We start from the raw sequence: 20382 nt of genomic DNA on the forward strand, positions 1-20382 counted from the left end.
CAACTGACATCCGTTATCACTCATACGCAGTGCGTGCGTGCGTGCGTGCGTGCGTGCGTGCGCGCTGGTGAGCATCTTGGAGATGTTGGTGCGAGGTCGTATAAAGGAGCCCGGAGGGACTCCACGCGTGGATGTCAAGTCCCTTAATGTTGGTGAACTGAATGTTCTAAAATGCATCAGGTATGGTGGCACTGAAGTTTTTTGGTTTTTTTTCTGCTGTGACAGCGATATGCCTCCGTACGTAGTTCAACACCTCATGACAACTTAGTGATCCTAACGATACTTGTCCCCCCCCCCCGCCCCCCAACACACATCTGCCACTACTATGACAACCACTTTTGACCTGCACCTGCACCACCCACGAGCACTATCATGACTACTCCTTGTACTACTTCAACAACATGCAGGCGACTGGTTGGCCATCAATGACATCATCATTGTTGTCATGGCGGACCCCACTGATCATCACTATGCCCCGCCCCCTCGCCCCAGCCCCTCTTTGTTGGGGTCTGGGGAAGACAAGCGATCCATTGTCCACTCAATGGGCCATATGTTGCCCCGCATATATACGGGTGCATGTGTACACACACGCGCGCACACGCACGCACGCACGCCCACGCACGCAATGCAGCAGTTGGAACAGTTTGAGCAAACCATTTGATGAGATTTTCTCGCTTTACAGCGACAGTTGACTTGCGATGACGTCACAGGGCCCAACGGCGCCTCTGCCCAACATCACGTGTGCGTGCGCGTGTGCGTGTGTGTGTGTGTGTGTGTGTGTGTGTGTGGCTGTGTGCCGCACACACTTCACTTCTCCCTTTGAGGAGCAACAGCACAGCAGGCAAGACAAGTTGTTGCACAACGCAGGAGTGGGCGTGTCCAAGGGTGGCCGAATGAGCCCCGACCGGCTTCGATAAAAGAGCGGACACCCGCTGCTGTCCTTTTCCCGCCAAACGGCTTCCTCTTTCTTTTAATCTGGCAAGACGCACACACGGACACACTTTTCTTTTTCAAACGCATTTGACTCTGTAGCACTTTGAGTGCATCGCAAATAAAATTTGTTACGATAATTATTATGAGGGATGTGTGATTGCGCAATGCGTTCAGTCCACTGCTCCCTGAAAATATGAACTTTCGTTGAGGAATTTTCGTAGGAAAGTTGAAGTGAAAAACTTTTTTTTTGCCGGCCGGCCAACCGGCAAAAAAAATGTCAATGGCGGAGTGGTGCCATTTGATTTTGATTTGCCATTGCGTTGCTTCTCGCTTAGGTCGACCTCATGGACTGATTTGCATTTGCTCGCAAACAACCAATCAGAAACCATGCATGCACGCACGCACGCACGCACGCACAGCGATTCTGTGACTAAGGGTCCATTTATTCAAATCGTGTCCAAAAAGCAGAATGCCACAATTAAGAATGTCTGTATTCTTCACAATGAACTGCTGCTTTTTGTTGCCATGCGGCGCGTGTAGGTGAACACGTGCACGCAGGCGCACGCACACGCACGCCTGCCTGTCGGAGTCCAGATGCAAAACGCGAGCGCACTTTTGTGTGAGCGTGTTGACAAGTGAGCGCCTTTCACGACGTCGACGTGCTCACGTTGATCATCTCATGCAGCAGTTAACGACACCCAACTGCTGGCTCTGCGTGCGCGCGCGCGCGCGCGCGCGGTTAGCGTGTGGCAATGTGTGAGCGGTGACGGCTTAACGAACGCAGCTGCCATCAGTTAGGGCGAGCACCAGTGGTGGATGTGGTTTACTGTGCCGTGTGTGCGCGTGTGTGTCAGTAAAACTTCTCATGGAAGGGCGCACAGAGTGTTTCACAAACACTTCGAACACAAAATAAAATACACGTGTGCACCATGCATGCAGTGACCCGACTTTGGAGTTTTTGCAGATACGAGCGCCGCGTGGCGGCAAATTCTTGCCACACTTGAAGTGGGCACAAAAAGTAAGACTACAAGAAAAGTTGCACGGTGGCTTTTTGAAGCCACAAAGACCTTGGCCCGAATCCAGTCGGTTTAGCCTGATGCTAAGCAACGATGCAAATTGCCATAGACGGGCTAACGACGAGCATGGACAGTCGCACTGCTCCAATCCGACGGAAGCAAATTTGAACGCAAGCGGTGGAGCTACACAGACAACAGACAGACGGACAGTATAGCAATACTCGCAGGCGTGTCTAGCCCCTTTTTGGGGGTGCTCAAGCATATCTTGGGTAAATCCAAGCACCCCCAAAATATTCTTCAGCTTCTCTGTTGTCCATGTGCTTTTTTAAGAAGCGTCACACAGTGCTGGGGAGAAAGGTGCATGATATTCCCTCAGCAAAAGCACATTGCACCCCCCTTGGTCTCGAAAAATGGAAAAGATGCAGCCAGCGACGGTCCCTGTAGGCACCGCTCGTCCACTCAGCCGTGCGGGACCGAGCGTGCCTGAGTTGAGCGCGTGCTCGGCCCTCCAGTCGCAGCACGGACTAGTTTGAGTGCATGAGTAGCCCCGTCAAAAATAACAAGAGGCACATTTCTTCACTTCTCGCACTCGATCAAAAGACAGTATTGGCATGGCCAGGTCTAATTTCCGCTGCCTTTAAAGGGCAAGTCAAACCACACGTTTTTTTCCCCCCACTATATGTTCTGTGCATCGTCTATCCACTGTAGTTGAAACAAGGCGTTCGGACAAATATTGCGTTTGCGGAAGAAGAGTTAATCCAGCCGTTCTTAGCCATCTCAGTGGGCGGCCATTTTGTCACTTGCTGCCGACTGAAAATGACATCGGAGTGGCTCAGGCTCAAAGCAATCGCAGCTCCCCTGTTTTCTGAAGCAGAGCCACGATTGGCCGTCGTGTCACGACAGACGCGGCGCTTTCGGCGCATTCTCAGAACCTTTCGACGATAAGCTTGATGAGCAAGGCAGAGAAGCTCCTTTGAGAGCCAGCCAATCAGCTCCCACTTGCCCTGTTCGCCTGCGGCATGTTCCAAACCGGCGTTTGATGAGCGTTCGTCGAATCTTTTGTCGCAGCTTGTTGGGAACGCGTTGCGGCCATATCATTCAAAGGTCAGCGCTATTTGCTCAAAACAAAAAAGTTGACCAGTTTAAACATGACATATCTTGTATTCGTAGAGTATTCAATTCAATATAGGTTATACATACATAAGAACTAGTGCTGTCGAACGATTTAAATGTTCTAACTAATTAATTGGAAAATATGGCATGGTTAATCGCAATTAATCATATTTTTCAACTACAATTTTTTACAAAGATTGGAAGCGATATTTACTTGAGTAAAATGTTGGAATGAATATGGAGAAAAAAATCAAAGTATATTTTGATTCAAAGACTGTTCCAATAGATTTCTTTGATCCCTGATTCTTTTCCTGCAACTGTTGAACGATGCACCAAAGACGTACAACTAATATGGTATTTGAATTTGGCTTTGCAAAGTGCGCAAATTGGATTGGATTTCTCCAATGAGCCGGCGAGCAACTTTTTTAGTTCAACTATATGTCAAGTCCGTCTTGGCGACGGTGACTCTCCTCGAAGTTTGGCTCCACAGTGAGCAGAGGGAAGCTGCCACAGGAAGTCAATTAAACCGAGCGAAGCAAGTTCATTTTTTGAATGCGTTCTAAAATTGAAATTCATCTCCATGGTTACTGCTTTCATTTGGACAGCCCTAATCATAACATATCAATCCGTGAGCTGAGCGGAGCGCACGAGCAAAGATATGAACGCAGCAAGCTGAAGAAAAAGAAGGAATGCACGAGTCAAGTTGAACATGGCAGTTTCCTTTCATTTGGTACACTTGGTGGCCAAAAAGTACGTTGATGTGTTTTTTGGCGCGTGTTGCAGGCGTATTGGTCGCTTGTTGCGTGTTTGTTTAGCCGCCCTTCTGAAACATGATCACGCCACGTAGCTTTTCAGTGGCAGTTGCCATTTGTAATGCTTTTGTCGGCCACAAGAGCCCCCCCCCCCCCCCCATCCCCCCCCGTAGGTCGTCAGAACTCATCCGCGCTTTTCACTGCATTGGAAATGAGACAGCCGAGTGAGCGAGCCCTGTTTGTGTTGGAAGTCTTTGGATATTCCAGTTACTTGGTTAGTTGTAGTACCGACGGATGTGCGTCAAGGGTATAGAAGAAATGCTCGGCTCGGCTCGGCTCGGCTCGGCTTTTCTCACGTCCTTTTTTTTCCCTACATGCAGACACAGCATAGGACGGCGGGGCAGCTCCACCGTGTGGCCGCTTGGTGTCGTCGGAGGTCCTCCGGGCATCTTCTCGCGGACCGGCCCCACAGGGGTCACCACCGCGCACACGAAACATGCAAAACAAGTCCTGCCGGGTGAGTTTAGGGCTTTATTGGACACTTTTGGAGAAGGACAGCATTCGCGGAATGTTGCCACGGCGCTCCGTTGGCTTTGCCGGTGGAAGGAAGCAGCCGGCTAAATGCTAAGGTTGAAGGCTAAGGCTATCGCTTACGCGGCTCAAGCCATGACGTCTTCTAGTCTTCTATCTTTTCATGAGGTTGTTGGCTTTCTGGTTGGCGGTATCGATGCGCGTCACGTTCAGAATGGCCTGCACAAAGCCAGCAAACAAAAGCAACAAACAAGTCAAGGTGAGGGTCAGTCGCAGCAACCTCTGACTGCTGTTCCCTTCCTTCGGTCATTATCCTCATGAAATGAATGGAAATGCCATCATCATCCCCCCCCCCCGTCAAAAAAAAAAGCACCGAAAAACGGAATGTGTTGCCTAATGAGAGAAACAGCACTCTACAATATTACACACACATACAAAGACAAAGATGATTGACAATGATGCGCAGTAAGTCAATGGAATGAAAAAGAATTGAACAGCTCTTTTCTCGGGTTCTCACTTGTTCGTCACAGACGATAAAGACTTCTTGCCTGTGGCTAGTGTTAAACGGTCGATATGGAGATAAACGGCACCCTTTAAGGGAACCTTAGAGGCTAACGTTGAAGCTAACTTTGGAAGCTAACGCTGGCGTTAATGTTGAAAGCTAATATTGGTCACCATTAGCTCTTACGTTAGCGTTAAGGTTGGACACTAACCTCAGGAGCTCACATTAGAGCTGACGTGGTAGGTAACATGGAAAGCTGCATTCAGACTTAAAGCGGCAAGTCAACCCAAACATCTTGTTTTCAAGAATATGTTCTATTCAGGCCCACGAGTCTAGACATTCTGGTCAATATTGCCTTTGTGGAATGCGAATGAATCCAGCCGTTTTTAGCCGCCGTCTCAGGGGGCGGCCATTTTGTCACTCGCCCTCGACTGAAAATGACATGACGGATGAACGGATTAGCGCTTGGGACTGCGCTCACCTTTCCCTGCACGCGTTCCATCTGCACGTTCTGCGAGTCCATCTCGTTGCCCATGTCCAGCGCCATGCACCTCAGGTTGCCCACGATGCTGCCCACGTGCGCCAGGTTGTCGTTCATCTCGTCCTCGCGGGCGTCCTGCGTCACCCTGAGGCAGAGGCGGCCGGGGGGCGCTTTTGTTGAGGCGGCGGCAAACCTTTTCCAAAAGTGACCGTCGCCGTTCGGCTACCTTCGAATGTATCCGCCGCTCATGATCATCTGCTCGCGCTCGTCCACCACTCGAGACGACGGCGGCGGCTGATTGGACACCACTCCGTCCGGTCCGGAGCCGCCGCCCCAAACCGCTTTGTAGGCCCCGCTTTCTTCCAAGGCCTTCAGTCTGACGTACGTACGGAGAGAACGGCGCCTCGTTAGCGCCAGCGAGGGCCCAACGCGACAAGCGAGACTTTTGAGAGTGGACCTGGAGACTCAAGAGTCAAGACTAGAGGCGTCCAATCCGGCTCCAGAAACGAGGAACCCTGCCACTGTTTGGCTTGAGCCACGGGTGCTTCTGCTCACCCGGCAGGTACGAGCTCTCGCTGACGCTGAGGCCAAACTGTGGCCAAAGCCAAACTGTGGCCAAAGCCAAACTGTGGCCAAAGCCAAACTGTGGCAGGGTTTGGAATTTCCGGACCTGGATTTGACACCCCTGGCCAAGGCCAAGACTGTGAACATGGAATTTAAAAACCCTGACAAACATTTGAAGAGCATCCCCGCTCGCATTTGAAATGTCTTGTCAAGGCTTGTGAGAAGAGGCGGGCGATATATCGCCAAATATCCTCATCGCAAGTATTTTCAGGAATATACAGCAGAAATCACGATGTAGAAAAAAAAAAATTACAAAAAAAAGATTATTCTTTGATCTCAGACCCGCGCATTTATTCCACTCAACTCATCTTTACGCATGACTTTAAAGAAGAAAGGGGAAAATAAATCAGTGGCAAGTAACATGATACTAACGAAGAGTAGTGACCTGTTGTTATCGCTGTGCACGCAGAGGAAGACGTTCGGGCGTTTGAATTTTGTTCAGAGTGCTCCTTTTCCACAGATTAGACATTAGAGTATATGCTTGCGAGCGCGGTTAGATTGGCTGCCTGTGCGCGTGTGTTGCTGCAGCTTGTGTGTGAATATTTGTGATTTGAAGGCAAATCCCTCCCACCCAGGAGTTCAAATGCTAATTGCTACTAGCCTGTCGATGGGATTTCCCATTGAAAGCTAGCCATAAGCTGGCCATGTTTGGAAATGGAAGCAGGTGTTGTATTTCAATGTGCGCTTGCCCTGGTTGCGCTTAGTGCGGCAGAAGGACAAATTTGAGCGCAAGCCGGCGACGCGTGTGGACAGGTCACAGTCGTGCGGGCAGGCGGGCATATCTTCTTGATCCCCGACAGCAAATGGGACGAGGACTTCTAAAGTGGGAGTCAAAGCGGAAGTGCTCTCTTCTGTGTCGGTGTCTGCCAAAGTGTGTCCGTGGCATGCGGCCGCTCTTGACGTTCCATGCGATTATGTCCCGCTTGTCCTTTCCCATGACTGTCGGTTGACTGCGCGGCAAGTTTTGTCGCTAGCGGCAGTTGCCCCGCCTCGCCTCTCTTTTTCGTTTTCATAAAGTACAACGCCGTTTCTCTTTTTACAACCGAGATTTTGCTTTTCTTTGGGCGCTGAGACCAATGAATGGCGTTTGCGTTTATTTGAAGGGGGGCGCATGACGTGAGGTCCAAGCGTTTCAAGTGCATCGGGCTCTTATCTCAAGGCACCGTTGAAGGCTGGCTTGACGTCGACTCTTGTAGTCAAATGGCCGCACGGTCAGCAAAGCAAATGCGCCGCAGCTGCGGTCGGCCGGCAAATAGACCACCTACTTGTCACAAGCACACAGGCCGCAGCATTTTCCCAAGTCGGTCAGGTTTTTCTCGGCTTCCTTCATGTCCGAGTTGATTTGATCCAAGCCTTCTTCGATGCGCTCCAGCTGCTCTGACGGGAGAAAAAGAAAAAGACGCAGCGACGCCAAAATCGCTCACATGTAGCGGCTTTCTTTCTTTCTTTCTTTCTTTCTTTCTTTCTTTCGTTCGAGCCGTTTTGCTTCGATCGCTGCATCGCATTGTTTTTTTTGAAACATGAGCTGAAAAAGAAAAGATGAAAACTGGTGTGACGGATGTGAAAAGGACGCCCGTTTGTGCTGCAATTCAAGTGACGTGACCAGGGGCGGAGTCAGAACGTGGCTAAAATCAGGGCAGGCCTGAATATTTCTCTGACTGAGCGCAATCCTGTCCCGACGCATCGTATCGTATCGTCAAATCAAATGATGAGGTGAATAGTGAAGTTCAGATCTTCCTTCCTTCCATATTATGCCATTCTTAATATTCAATCAATTCAATAAAAAAACACAACACAACACAAATTCAAAAAGAACTGAATAATAATTGACTAAAAATGTCAACGTGTATATTTTTTCACGAGTCTCACTGGGTGGCCAGTCTGTCAATCCGGGTGGGCCGGTGGACACCCAGGCCCACCCGTGGCTCCGCCCCTGGACGTGACTTTGGCGACCTTTTTCCATCGTCTTCGAGCTGTTTTCGTGGCTGCATGGAGCACATTGCACAGTGGAGCCATGCGCCCCCACTGTTGGCGGGCCTTCAATTGCCAAATGTGCAGCCCCCGAATTCAGTTGGGAAAAAGTGCGTGCGTGCGTGCGTGCGTGCGTGCATGGCGCCTTGCTAAGTGCAGGCTCTTGTTGTGCGCACGCAAGCACGCACGCACGCAGGTGGCCCAAGTTTTACCTCCTTGTTCGTCCAACATGACCAGCGCTCGGATGCCGGCGTCTTTGCTCTAGTACACACACACACACACACACACCCCCACACACGCACGCACACGCACACGTTGACGTGTTTTGTTCAAATGAATAGAGAGCCGCGCGTGAGCGTGTGCGTGTGCGTGTACCTCCTCCACCAGCTGCATCATCCTGCGCGTGCTCTCCAGCGACTGCAACACAAACAGACACCACATTGTTAACATTTATATGTCATTCAGAGGAAAGAAATTAAGCTAGGAAGGAAGGAAGGAAGGAAGGAAGGAAGGAAAGGATGCTGCCGTTTGCGCTCACACAAACACGACGCCGAGTGTATGTGAGCGTGGACGTCTTTGCGCGTGTGCGTCTGTGGACGTTTGTGCACGTGTTTGTGAGTGCGTGTGCGCTTGTTTGTTACTGTGACTGGACGTGTGTGTGGGCGCATGTCACCATGGCAACCAGGTGAGCCAGGTGTTCTTAAGGAGACAGCGCCTGTGTGCTTTGTGCGCACGTTCGTGTCCACCTCGACACACATGATGAGTGTGTTTGACTTGTAGTCGCATGCACGCGCGCACACAATGCACCGTGCGAGACGTTTGGCCGCCCCCCCCCCCCCCCCCCTCACCTCATCCGTCACCCGATTGGCCCTCCGTTGTAGCTCCTCCTGCTCAGTCAGGACGGATGTCTCGGACGCCATGCCGGCCGCCTGTTCAGTGGCAGGTGCTGAGATGAGCACAAAGCATCAGGTGGTTTGCTCACCTGCGGAGCGCAACGACGTCACATCATGATCTTCATCTCTATGATCTGGCAGCGGTGTTGCGTTGACGTTGACGCAAATTTCATTTTTTGCATTCATGTGAGCAAAACAGAAACACATGCAAATATACTTTTGTTGCCATCGACGCACTTGATTTACCTTATTGGGCAATCTTTCTATTCCGGACGTCCGATACCACTTTTTACACACTGATACCTGCAATACAAGTATTCACTCTTGAGTACTCCTCCATACTGAGGACCAACGCAAGTAGCACTTCTGATGTCTACAATTTGAACGGACGAATCGTTGTGACGTTGTTTCTTTCGAACGCACTTGCAGATGGGCCCGCCGGCGTCTAGTGAGGAGGACTTGCGCCACGTCAGATTACCACCCCCACCCGCCCCGAAGTATCAGCGGCCATCATCGGCAGCCTACCCGATACGTCCAATAAGGTCGGTATCGCTACTTGATCGAAACGCGCATATCGTATAAGGCGTCGGCGTAGTTGCGAAGGGGTCGTTTGCATGAGCTGGACGACCGCATGACTTGTTGTTTGCATACTGTATGTGTGCAAGATAATCCTTGGACAAGGTGTTGCCATCACCGCGTCTTAGCGCGTTTGCTTCACAACGGCGCTTTTGTCAACACGCACACGCACAAGCGAGAGGAGACGCGTGTCTTACCTGTCACGAGTCCATTGTGAAAATGTAGCGCAGAGCTCTTGTCGAGCTCTCCCTCCTTTGCCCCCTCCCTCGGGACCCGCCCATCTGCTTCCCGCTGACTCCGCCTCCCGTTCCTCCGACAACAACCTCAGAGCTGTCAAGCATCATCATCATCGGCGGCATCGCTGCGACTAGTGCACGGGGGAGTAGTTCTGCGGGAAGTAACGTGCCTCGTGCAAAAAGTAACCGATGGCGTGGGACGTCATCGTCAGAGCTGGCCACTATTTGGCCACGCCCACCCGGCTACCCTTCTGCCCTCGCCTCGTCCCTCTGTCCTTATTCATCAAAATGATCGTCCCCCCCAAAACAAAATCAAAGTCATGATTTATTATTCATTATTTCAAGCTCATTAGCTGGCTACTTGAATTTCCTATGCAAATCCACTTAGCGGCTGGGACTAGCCTGAGTGGATGGAATTGTTTCGCTGCCAGCAACCACCATCTGATGTGGTGATGATGATGATGATGATGATGATGATGATGATGACGATGACGATGACGATGACGATGATGACGCGGACCGGAGCAAGCCTGAGGACATCACGAGAATATTTCAGATGGCGTCATAACACAATACTATTGGGTTTTCTTGCACGCTTTCACTTTGGACTGGGTTATTTCGCAACACAAATAATGAAAATCTTCCACTTCCGTTGTCCTAGCTTTCAGTGTGCTTTCGGACTATGCCTGTGAGAACAATACTGCAGGGATGGAACGCACGTGAAAAAGAGCACTCCGGTGTTTTGAAAAGAAGCCAACACAACACGGCAGCTACCGCCGTCCTTGTGCTTTTTAAAAGAGCTCTCGGACGCAACGCCGGCTCTGGGCTAACTCGTATCCAAATATTTGGGCGAAAAAGTAACAATTTGGGAAGGAAGCGGTGTAGTGTGAAAAGTCTCAAACTGCAACTGAACTCCCAAAAAAAGGAACAACCGTGCAAGTAACTATTATAAAAAGTAACCTGTTCACGGTACCGATTGCAAAATGGGCAGTAGCTGGTGTAACGGTAAAAAGGATGCATTTCTAATCAGGTGTGGTAAAAAGTAACGAGTCTGGAAAGTAACTGGGGTACAAAAGTATTGTTGAATGGAACTATTTGGGAAAGGAACTACAGACAGTAGCTACTGTGGGAAGCTGTAGTGTAAAAAGTGGCTTTGGGGACAAGTGATGATGAGTAAGAAAGTAAGTACTGCTCAAAGTGAAAGTATCATGTGTGCAAAGTAACTAGTGCAGAAAATACTCAGGGTCAATAGTAACTAGTTTAAAAGCGAACTACTATGGGAAGTAAGTCACTGCTGTTGAAGTAAGAAGCATTGAAAGTCCTGTTTGAAAAAGTCACCGGTCGGTGCACAATGCCAAAGGGTCAAAATGGTCAAAAATGACCACTGCACAATTGACTAGTTGAAAAGGTCACCACTGTCAAGACGTAGTACGCGCAGGTGTACGCAGTCATCATAATAGTGCATACAAATGATCAGGGTCAAAAGTAACACGTCTGGAAAGTAAGCAGAGGAAAAAAGCGACTCAATTGTACAAAGTAAGTGGTGAAGAAAAAAAAAAAAAAAAAAAAGTCACCGGCGGACACTAGGTCGTTAGTGAGTCAAAGTCAAAAGTGGCAAGTAACAACCGCGTGTCAAGTCGGCGGAAAAAAGAAATTCCTTGGAGAGGATGTGACGTCAACACTGATGTGGGGGTGGGGAGTCAAAGATTACACACAAACGGCACCTCCACTCATTTCGTGGTCAAGAGTTGTGTTTTTAATGTGTATTTTTTATGAACAGGTTGCAGCCGGCGCGGCGCCACCACCCGGCAGCAGCGGGAAGTTGACGCGGCGGCTGGGCTGGGCTGGGCTCGCTCTCCCTCCTCACTTCCTTTGTCGGATCTTTGGTCCCGTTGGCGCGGCGGCGCGGCCCGAGCTTCACGAGTACATGGTCAGCTGAAGCCACTGGATGCCCAAAAACGTTGGCACAGGTCAGACGCCGGCGCGCGGCAATGTGTGTCGGCAACTTTTTACCTCTTTGATGTCCAGGTTAATTGAGCCACTGTTTCCTTTATCCAGAGTCTTGAAGGCTCCTGAGTGCGCACACGCACATATCGCATGAGCCTTTCCCACGCCTGTGCGGCTGTGTGCTAGCGAGTCAGCGCAAGCGAGCGACTGAGCTCCAGAGATGCTTGCGCGAGATGGCGCACGTGTGCAAAGACTCACTGCACATGGCGTCCAGTCGCACCAGGCAGCCGACAAAGTTGTCAAAGTCCATGTCGCCGTGCTCGTCGCTATAGCGACGGATGATCATCTTGTACAGCGCCTCGTTCAGAGGGAAGCCTGCGCACGCACGCACGCACGCACGCGGTGTGAGCGGGCGCCGCTAGCGCTATAGCGCGCCGCTAGCGCTCGTACGCACCTGCCGCCTTGAAGGCGTGCGAGAGCTCTTTGCTGCAGATGACTCCCGACTTGTCCGTGTCGTGAGACACGTAGATGCCCTGACAAAAGACAAAGACCGCGTCAAAAGTTCTGACCGGGCGGGCGTGCGGGCACCGCGGCGCGGCTCGCTCGCTAGCAAGTTTCAGGGCACGCGCAGACAAAAGGGCAGAGCGAGAAGGTGCGTACGCGGTCGTTTGGATGCGTGGCTGCTCCGTGCTCGTTTCAAGGTTGGCAAGGAAAACAACACCAATGCTAACTGTCCTTACGGCCTTCCTTTGCTATTCGATGTTAGCATCAAGCTAGCGGCCAGACCCTTTCCTCCAGTTTGTGGTTCGGGGGAACGTTTTGATGTGTGTTTCAAAGCACTAAGTCGACTTGAGGCGGGAGTGACAACTCGAGCGGCGAGCGTGCGAGGGACAAACGACGTGACGGCGACCTCGGCCGACGATTTTCCCGGCCGACGCCTTTCCCGGCCGGCGACTCACCTGCCATTTCTTGATGTTGTTCCACATGTATTTGAACTCGTGGAAGCCCAGCTTGCCCGTGCTGTCGCTCTGCAGGCGCCGGCGTTAAAGACAAACGCAACGCCCGCAACATTAGGTACTTTTGTTTGTCATCTCTGATGATTTGGGACTAAACACAAAAAAAAACAAAGGATACGTCCATGACGGCCACCATGCTTCTGCACGACTCGATGCTGAAACCGTCCGTCTTCAAATTGCCATCTGACACGAAACATGAGCATCTGTCCGTTAGCATAGCATGACGTCGTTTGCTATCAAACATTAGCATGCGCTCGTTAGCATCAGCAACGTCTCCCATAGATTCCAACATGAACACTGCTACTTACTTTCCCATGTACTCATTAGCTTAGCATGGCGCGTATACACTCGTGTGTGTGTGCGCGCGTTTCACTCACGCTTGGTGAGAACTTGGTTGAGGATGTGCATCAACTCTTTGGGGTTCACCTCCATGTCCTACAACACAAACGCACGTCATTACCGACATCTTTTTATGCAGACATTAGACACACACATATAGAAATACACCACACACACACACACACACAGTGCATACATAAAACACATATACATCAAGACACACACCAACATGCACACGCATGCTAGCATAGGAGAACAAAACATGCCGTCAGACATGCGCACACATTTGTAGACACACTCATACATTTATAAACACGCACACAGCATTACAAACTGACATCAAACACACAACAACGCACACAAGATGACGTTAAGACCAGACAAAAGTCAGTCACACATGCGCGTAGAAACGTAGACACAACGCAAAGTACAGACACAAAACACCACAATCACTCGCACACACGCACGCGCACGCTTGCTTTTCACTCAAGTGATCCTCCAAAGGGTCACACACACACGTCTGACAGATTTCACACGCCCCTTGTGACACACCCGCCGCGTCTTTGGCGTTCCACCGAACACACACAAGCACACACGCCAGGCATCCCGGGGCGCGGCGATGCGCGACGATGCGCGGAATGCGCGTGCGTGTCGGCGCAGGTACGCGTCGGGGGCGAGCCGGGAGGACCTTATCAATGGCGACATCAGCTCAGAGGGCCGGATCGGATGAGCGACGTTTCTCGTTCCACTGCCTCGACTTACAGGCTTTCACTTATCACGTGAAAACTTTTTTTTTTTCCTCCTCCATAGTCGCCAGCGCGACCCCCAGTGGGCAAAATTGCCAACGATGCTTCCTGCTCCCCCCTCCACTTGATTGATGTGTGCAAATATGTCTTGGGGTGTGTGCGCGCGCGAGGCTAAGAAGCTGACGAACCGGCGGAACGTGACGGCGCAGGGCGGGCGGGCGGGCGTGGCGCGCTTCACAATGACGGACGCGCGACGGACAAACAAACCGCATGTTGGACGAGGTCAACAACACCCAAAAGGTGTTGTCTTTGTCATAAGGAGACGCCTGAGCCACATTCACAAGTCTCCCCACCCACTCGGGCATTTGAAAAGACCACGGCCAATGTCAAATCTGACAGCAGCAAACGCTTGCTAAATGGGCGAAAGGAGCTGTTTTTATTTTGTAATTTCTTTGTGCTTGTCAGCTGTGGCGCGTGCGCACTGTGCAAATTGCGTGGACGACTCACATCTCCCGCCAGCTTCTTGAAGGCTCGGCGAAAGGCTTTCTCCTCGTCGTTCTCGTGGGCCTCCTCGAACGCCAGAGGCCTGCGGGGAGGAGGCTGAAACGCGCGCACAACCACAAAAGAGTCAGTGTTCGGCTGCGGCTGCACACAACGCGCGCGCGCGCAAGAGAGTCGGTTAGTCTGCGCACACGCGCGCGCAACCTTCCTGGGTGTGCAAGTTGAAAACGAGTCAGTCCCATCTCCAGTTTCCAATCGATGACGTTAGATCACCACGCGGTACCGTGGCGCTTTGAGATACGAGTTGAATCTCAAAACACTCAAATCACAAACCATCTTCCCCCATATTAAAATGGGGGACGTTCATCCATTCAGGCCCCCCCCCCCGCAAAAAAACAATGAAAGGTTTCTTTTTGAATAAGGGAAACAGCAGGCCATGAAATTGTACGCCATCAAAACAGGCCATGAAATCGTCGTAATCGAAATTCAAAATGACAAACAAGCCATGACATCTTGGAAATCGTCTTCCAAACAGGCCTTGACAACATCACTGGAGAGAATCCAAAGGAATGTGAGCGTTTTTGTCCGCGTGCGTCACGTGCGCGGCCATTGCGCTGCTCTTTCTGGCGTGCCCACCTGGGGGCGGCATAAGAGAAACACACCGTGTACACCGTTGACTCCTCTCAGCTCATGAGTACAGCACTAACATTGGCCGTTCTTCATGGAGGATCAAGAACATGTGACCTGTTATATTGTCTGTCTACATGTGTTTCGGCACTCTTTGTGTTCAATCTGTTGTTACGAGGGTTCAAGCACCCCAACCTCCATGCTAATTAGCATTAGCATGACGCTAGGGGCCAGAAAGGCAAAGCGACGTGCGTGCTTTCAAGACAGACTTGGACAACTTTAGCTGGGAGTGGCACAAACGCGCTTGAAGGCTCTTTTGGAAGCAACCCTTCACCATTTGCCAAAGCGCACTGCCGCCGTACGGCGCTCGTATCACAAGTTTGGGCAAACAAAACAAAAGAAAAAAAATCGGCCGGCCGGTCAACAAGTTGCGCCTCTCAAAAGTCGTACATCGTGTCGTCACTCGTATCTTGAGGCGCCACTTGTTGTTGTTGTTGTTGTTGTTGTTGTTGTTGTTGTTGTGGTGGTGCGTGCGCAACGCGACGGTCCCCAAACGGCGATCGCCGGGCAACGTTGGGCTCTTCTCGTTGCGCTAATGCTAATGCTGCTACCGTAGCCCGTTGGCCGCTAGGGATGCTCAGCTCATCTCCCATTTCCACGAGGGCAGTGCTGCGTTCTGGGAAGGCTTGAACGAAACAATTCGGCCGGGCGGGGCCGCCCGCCTGGAGCCACAAAAAACGTTTGACATGTAAAGTGGGGACAATACTGCATTTGCTGATCAAAGCATAAATGATCAGGCCGCAGCCAACACAAACGCCATCTGCCTTGGCCTTCCGTCATCATTTCATCAGTCAGCTGTCAACTTGAATTCAAAAGGACAATTTCACTTAACAACGGCTAATCAATATTTGCGAAATAATAGCCAAGGAGAATTTTGTGATTTTTGCTCCTGAATCTCAGCGTCGGCACATCCGAATGCAGGACGTCCCCTTCATTTTCACGTCGCACAAACTCTTACTGGGATTTTCTTCTTCCGCTCCTCAGCCACTTTTTGGTACCCTTTGTATGTCAAAGACTTCCAGAAAGTGGAAGTCAAGCCAAACATATTTTTGGGCGGAATATGTTCGAGTTGCAACAAGGCATTCTGATGAATATTGCGTTTGTGGAAAAAGAGTTTATCCAGCCATCTCTGGGGGGCGGCCATTTTGCCACTTGCTGCGGCCTGAAAATGACATCGCGGTTGCTCAGGGCTCAGCTCACGACCAATCACGGCTCACACGTTTTCTGGAGCTGAGCCATGATTGCTCCTTACCTGAGCCGCTGTGATGTCATTTTCAGGCCACAGCAAGTGGCAAAATGGCCGGTGGCTAAAAACGGGCGCTTAACTCCTATTCCGCTAAGGCAATATGAATCAGAATGCCGTACTTCTACTAGTGGGCCTGCATAGAACCTATTCTTGAAAAAAAGAAATATCTTTTTGTTGACTTGCTACAACATGACATAATTGCGTCATTGCTTATTTCCTTGATGTGTGTTGCTATAAAGCGCTATTGCCTGACATGAATACTGAGAAACGATTGGAAGAAAGCATCCGCATATACTTTCATGTAGCGTGTAGCATGAAATGTGTGCTTTTCTTCCAAAACTTTCTTTTCTTGGCTTTGTCCGCAGTTTGCCTACCGGCGGTCAAATAGCTCAAGAAATCTCGGCGGCAGGCCTCGCACATCGGTGCATTTTTGGAGCAACAACAACAAAAAGATTCATTTTAAATGTTACAAATGTCACATTGAGAATTCAACTTGAGAAACAAACATAGTCAGTTGAAATGAAATACTGGCCAGTTGTTTTGCACCGCAAGTTGCGGACCACTGATTGGATGCACGCACGCACGCTCGCACGCACGCTCGCTCGCACGCACGCTCGCTCGCACGCACGCACGCACGCACGCTCGCACGCACGCTCGCACTTACTGGAGCTGACGGGACAAAGATGGCCGGATCGATGTTGCTGCAGGAGCAGAGAGGAAGAAGGCGGCTGTTAGCGGAGCTAACGAGGCAACAAAACCAGTTTGACTGGATTTCTCACCTGACCACATTCAGGATGCCGCCGATGAAGTGCTTCGCGAAATTCATCTTCTGCAATACACTCAAAAAAAAAACAAAAAAACAGCAACGCAAACATGAACTTTAGAGCAGTGTGGAATAATATGCAACTTTGTTCATCTTGACAATGCTATTTGTGTTGTATGTATGGGCTGTCTCTGATGTATTTCATGTACTGAAGTGTCTCTTCACATCTGGCAAAGAGACTACCAATGGAGACGAGCTTTTAGACCATTCGAGTCTATTCGAAGTTTCGGAAGAAATCTGATGAATACACTTGGTCCCTTTTTCAAAATAAAGAAAAAAAAAAAAAAAATATATATATATATATATATATATAAATTTTTACGCTATTTCGTGTGCTTGCAAACGGGCTTCCCTCCGACACGATTATTAAAAAACAAACAAACAAAAAAACGATGAATTGATGAATCGGTTTAAAAAACAAGTTCCATCCTTTTATAGCAAAAACAGGACATGATTGCAAATTGACAGTGCAGAAAAGGCACAGACGGAAAGGTATTATGATTCATTCAATTCATGCTTAGTTATGACATGAATGATTTACATTAGCACATTGTTCTTGCTATATATTCATTTTGACATATTCTACGGCTATTAACTAGATATGATTGCAGAGATGATTTTCATCCCTGTGTTGTCCGTTTGCTGTTGAGAGGTCCATTTGACAATAAACAAGGCCTCACAACCATTGATCGATGATCAAATTTGTTGATGAATCGATTCATTGTGGCGCCTCTCATTTCATTGCATCTTTTTGGGGGGTAAGGGACTAAACGTTTGTTTATACTGATCAGAATCAGAAAACCAACATCTTGAATCTTGAACAATCACGATCGGAAGAAGAAGAATGACATGAGGGAGACTATCGAATGACGTCCAATCAGCAAACCCGCTTTATACCCCAATTCCGGGCCACAATAATTGGTTGGCAATTAATTGGTGTTTGGGGTGCTGACTGCTGACTTGTATTTCCCTACCACACATATGAGCTCAAACAAAAAACACTGTGACTCGCATGACGTTATCTTCTAATCGGGAGGCGCCGAGATTTCACTGATCAAACATATATTGATAACAAACGTGTCGTGTCGACGGGGGCTTCATAGCCCGCCTCCCGAGAGTCTCCACCCCAACCCCAGATCGACGCCCCAGCTCATGGCACAACATTATAAACGGAGAATTATGTCATGACGTCACGTATAAGTGAGCACACTGACAAACGTAATGCGAGCCAAGTCACTGGCGTCATTTGATCTATTTATTATCATGATTATTATTTGTACTAGTTATCTGCGCTGTAATCGCATCATGTTTTCGTCTTCACTTGATGCTGACTGGAACTTTCCACAGGTGGAGACGGGAAGACGCCCGGCCACAGTGTCGAGTTCCACTACGTGCACACAAACTCTTCGCACGCACCCGCGTGAAGGGAAAACAAAGGTGGCAAAGTTGTCCGGTGTGTGTGTGTGTGTGTGTGTGCGTGCGTTGCTTACAGAATTGAGTGCAGGCGAGCAGCAGCAGCGGGCAGGAAGAAGGTCCAAAGTGCCTGGCAAAAACCAAGTGAATCCTGAAGGAGCGACTCAAGTTCTTTTAGTGTATCGTCAACACGCCCAGAGGCTCGCGTGCGCGTATGCACACTAGACAAGGTGCGGCCGCGGCGTCCCCAGGTCCTAGCGCACATGCAATTCCGACAAAACCTTTTTAAAATTATTATTATTATCATGATTATTTTAACGCATTTTACGTCACATGAAGAAACTTCACACAGGAGGAAATAATACAAATTAGACAGCAAATTTAACAGAAACACAAATAAAAAATAAAACAAATAAAAATGTCAAGAACAAAACACAACCCAAAACACACCCAGCAGTGACGTTCCGACTCCCCTCGTGCACGCGCGCCGACGAGCACGGGTGGCGGCCCGCGTGTTCGCGCCCTCCAGTGGGTAAACCACGATCTTACGGGGGAAAGAATCACTGCTGCTCGCCCTCTAGGGGCCGCCATGGACAACTGCAACAACATTCAGTCAACTTGAAATACAGTCAAAATGATCATCGTGATCACAATCATTCCGTAATGCACGTAACAACGCACTCAACCTCGTTTCGTGCAAACCTCCGGGTTTAATATTGACGAATGAGGCAAAATATTAAGAACGACGTTATCCGTGAATATTGTTTCATATTCATGTATTTTATTTGGCTATTTCTTTCAGTATTTATTTCTGTCATGTCATGTCATCTTCCAGACCGCTTATCCTATACAGGGTCGCGGGGAGTTGCTGGAGCCTATCCCGGCCGTCAACGGGCGAAGGCAGACTACACCCCGAACTGGTCGCCAGCCAGTCGCAGGGCACACATAGACACCGTCACTGAGCGGGAATCGATCCCACGCTGCCCACACACAACTCAGGCGTGTGCACCACTACACTATCAGTGACAGATTTGTTGCTGTATTTATTTTATTTATTATTTTAAAATTCATGTATTATGATATTTGTTATTATTCATACAGTTTGACTACTTACGTATTTGTATGGAGTTATTTTATTATCTTCACGTTATTTTTAATTACACTTGCATTAAAAATGAATGCAAGTGTAATACATTGCATTCATTTTTAATGCAAGTGCAATTAAAATTATTGTTAGATTTAGTTATTAATGCTATTTGCAATTATTAATTAATTTTAAATATTGTTTTGTTATTTTGTTTGAAATAAATCGGCTATTAACTAGATATGATTGAAAAAAAAATCAATACCATTTGCTTTTTTTTCTTTTCCTGTTTGTTTTTCTTGCGTTGATTGTATGGACCTGTGTCTGCAAATAAAGAATATACTAATACTAATGCTATTGTAAATTGGAATACGGTATATAATATCATACATTCTTTTACGTATGGATAGTAGATATAAATATTGTTAGTAATATGTTAATGATGAAATAGAAAGAATGGGTAGGAACAGTTAAGTTGATACAAGTTCTTCCTACTCCATGGAACATGTTAATACGATCAAGTATGTGTAAGTGGGCAAGTTCTTACCTATGTGTGTTGATTATTTCTTTTTCACAACATGTCTTTTTCGTATTTGCCGATGTTTTGAATCGTTTTTTAAAATCACAAGTTACTGTATTGCATTTTTCTAAGTATTGTACTTGTTTGTACAGATTCGAAATAAATGGAAAACTAAATCTAATTATTCACTTTTTTCTTATTATATTACAGTGCTCCGATTGCGATGCGCGTTTGAAAATAAAGTCAAAAATACATATTCGAATTATTGGACAACCCACACATTTACAATCACGCCTAGTTTTGTTTTTGTGCTCTTTATAATAATATATTTCTGTGACATAGGGTTGCTCCGTAGTATTCCGTGTTTGTACTGAGATCTTAAATAAAATTAGGAGCAAAACAATCAAATGAAACGTCTGGTGGCGCCAGATA

General features: G+C 48.7%; 2 protein-coding genes and 1 long non-coding RNA gene across 10 annotated transcripts; 1 reads left to right on the forward strand and 2 right to left on the reverse strand.

Moving 5' to 3' along the window:
• Positions 1–3990: 3990 nt before the first annotated feature.
• Positions 3991–20131, forward strand: LOC147144241 (uncharacterized). 3 transcript variants are annotated; one of them, XR_015087401.1, is made up of 6 exons: positions 3991–4088; positions 4195–4331; positions 9246–9358; positions 11409–11598; positions 18281–18597; positions 19182–20131. It is a non-coding gene; the product is annotated as an uncharacterized LOC147144241 (long non-coding RNA). The 3 variants fall into 3 exon arrangements; XR_015087400.1 differs by having other exon boundaries at positions 18281–18576; XR_015087399.1 differs by having other exon boundaries at positions 18281–20131.
• On the reverse strand, positions 4333–9636 carry LOC147144242 (synaptosomal-associated protein 25). Of its 5 annotated transcripts, XM_086035174.1 has the most exons (9): positions 9590–9636; positions 9063–9119; positions 8772–8905; positions 8299–8340; positions 8136–8184; positions 7218–7329; positions 5555–5704; positions 5329–5473; positions 4333–4564 (listed from the first exon to the last, which is right to left on the reverse strand). In XM_086035174.1, the coding sequence occupies exons 3-9, from the start codon at positions 8841–8843 to the stop codon at positions 4499–4501; spliced, it is 636 nt and encodes a 211-aa protein (XP_085891300.1). In that variant the 5' UTR covers positions 8844–8905; positions 9063–9119; positions 9590–9636; the 3' UTR covers positions 4333–4498. The 5 variants fall into 5 exon arrangements, with proteins under 5 accessions (XP_085891300.1, XP_085891304.1, XP_085891302.1 ...); XM_086035178.1 differs by lacking the exon at positions 8136–8184 and having other exon boundaries at positions 7218–7324; XM_086035176.1 differs by lacking the exon at positions 9063–9119 and having other exon boundaries at positions 9590–9608.
• capns1b (calpain, small subunit 1 b) lies at positions 11362–18584 on the reverse strand. Of its 2 annotated transcripts, none has more exons than XM_086035172.1 (11): positions 18424–18584; positions 16890–16949; positions 16775–16811; positions 14184–14276; positions 12969–13026; positions 12710–12774; positions 12535–12603; positions 12030–12108; positions 11834–11950; positions 11642–11700; positions 11362–11572 (listed from the first exon to the last, which is right to left on the reverse strand). In XM_086035172.1, exons 2-11 carry the CDS (start codon positions 16934–16936, stop codon positions 11546–11548), a joined length of 651 nt encoding a protein of 216 aa, XP_085891298.1. In that variant the 5' UTR covers positions 16937–16949; positions 18424–18584; the 3' UTR covers positions 11362–11545. The 2 variants fall into 2 exon arrangements, with proteins under 2 accessions (XP_085891298.1, XP_085891299.1); XM_086035173.1 differs by having other exon boundaries at positions 16890–16939; positions 18424–18583.
• Positions 20132–20382: the final 251 nt, after the last annotated feature.

Source organism: Filicampus tigris, chromosome 7 (assembly GCF_054856515.1).
Source record: "Filicampus tigris isolate MCC_2025a chromosome 7, RoL_Ftig_1.0, whole genome shotgun sequence".
In the NCBI taxonomy this organism is placed as follows: Eukaryota; Metazoa; Chordata; class Actinopteri; order Syngnathiformes; family Syngnathidae; genus Filicampus; species Filicampus tigris.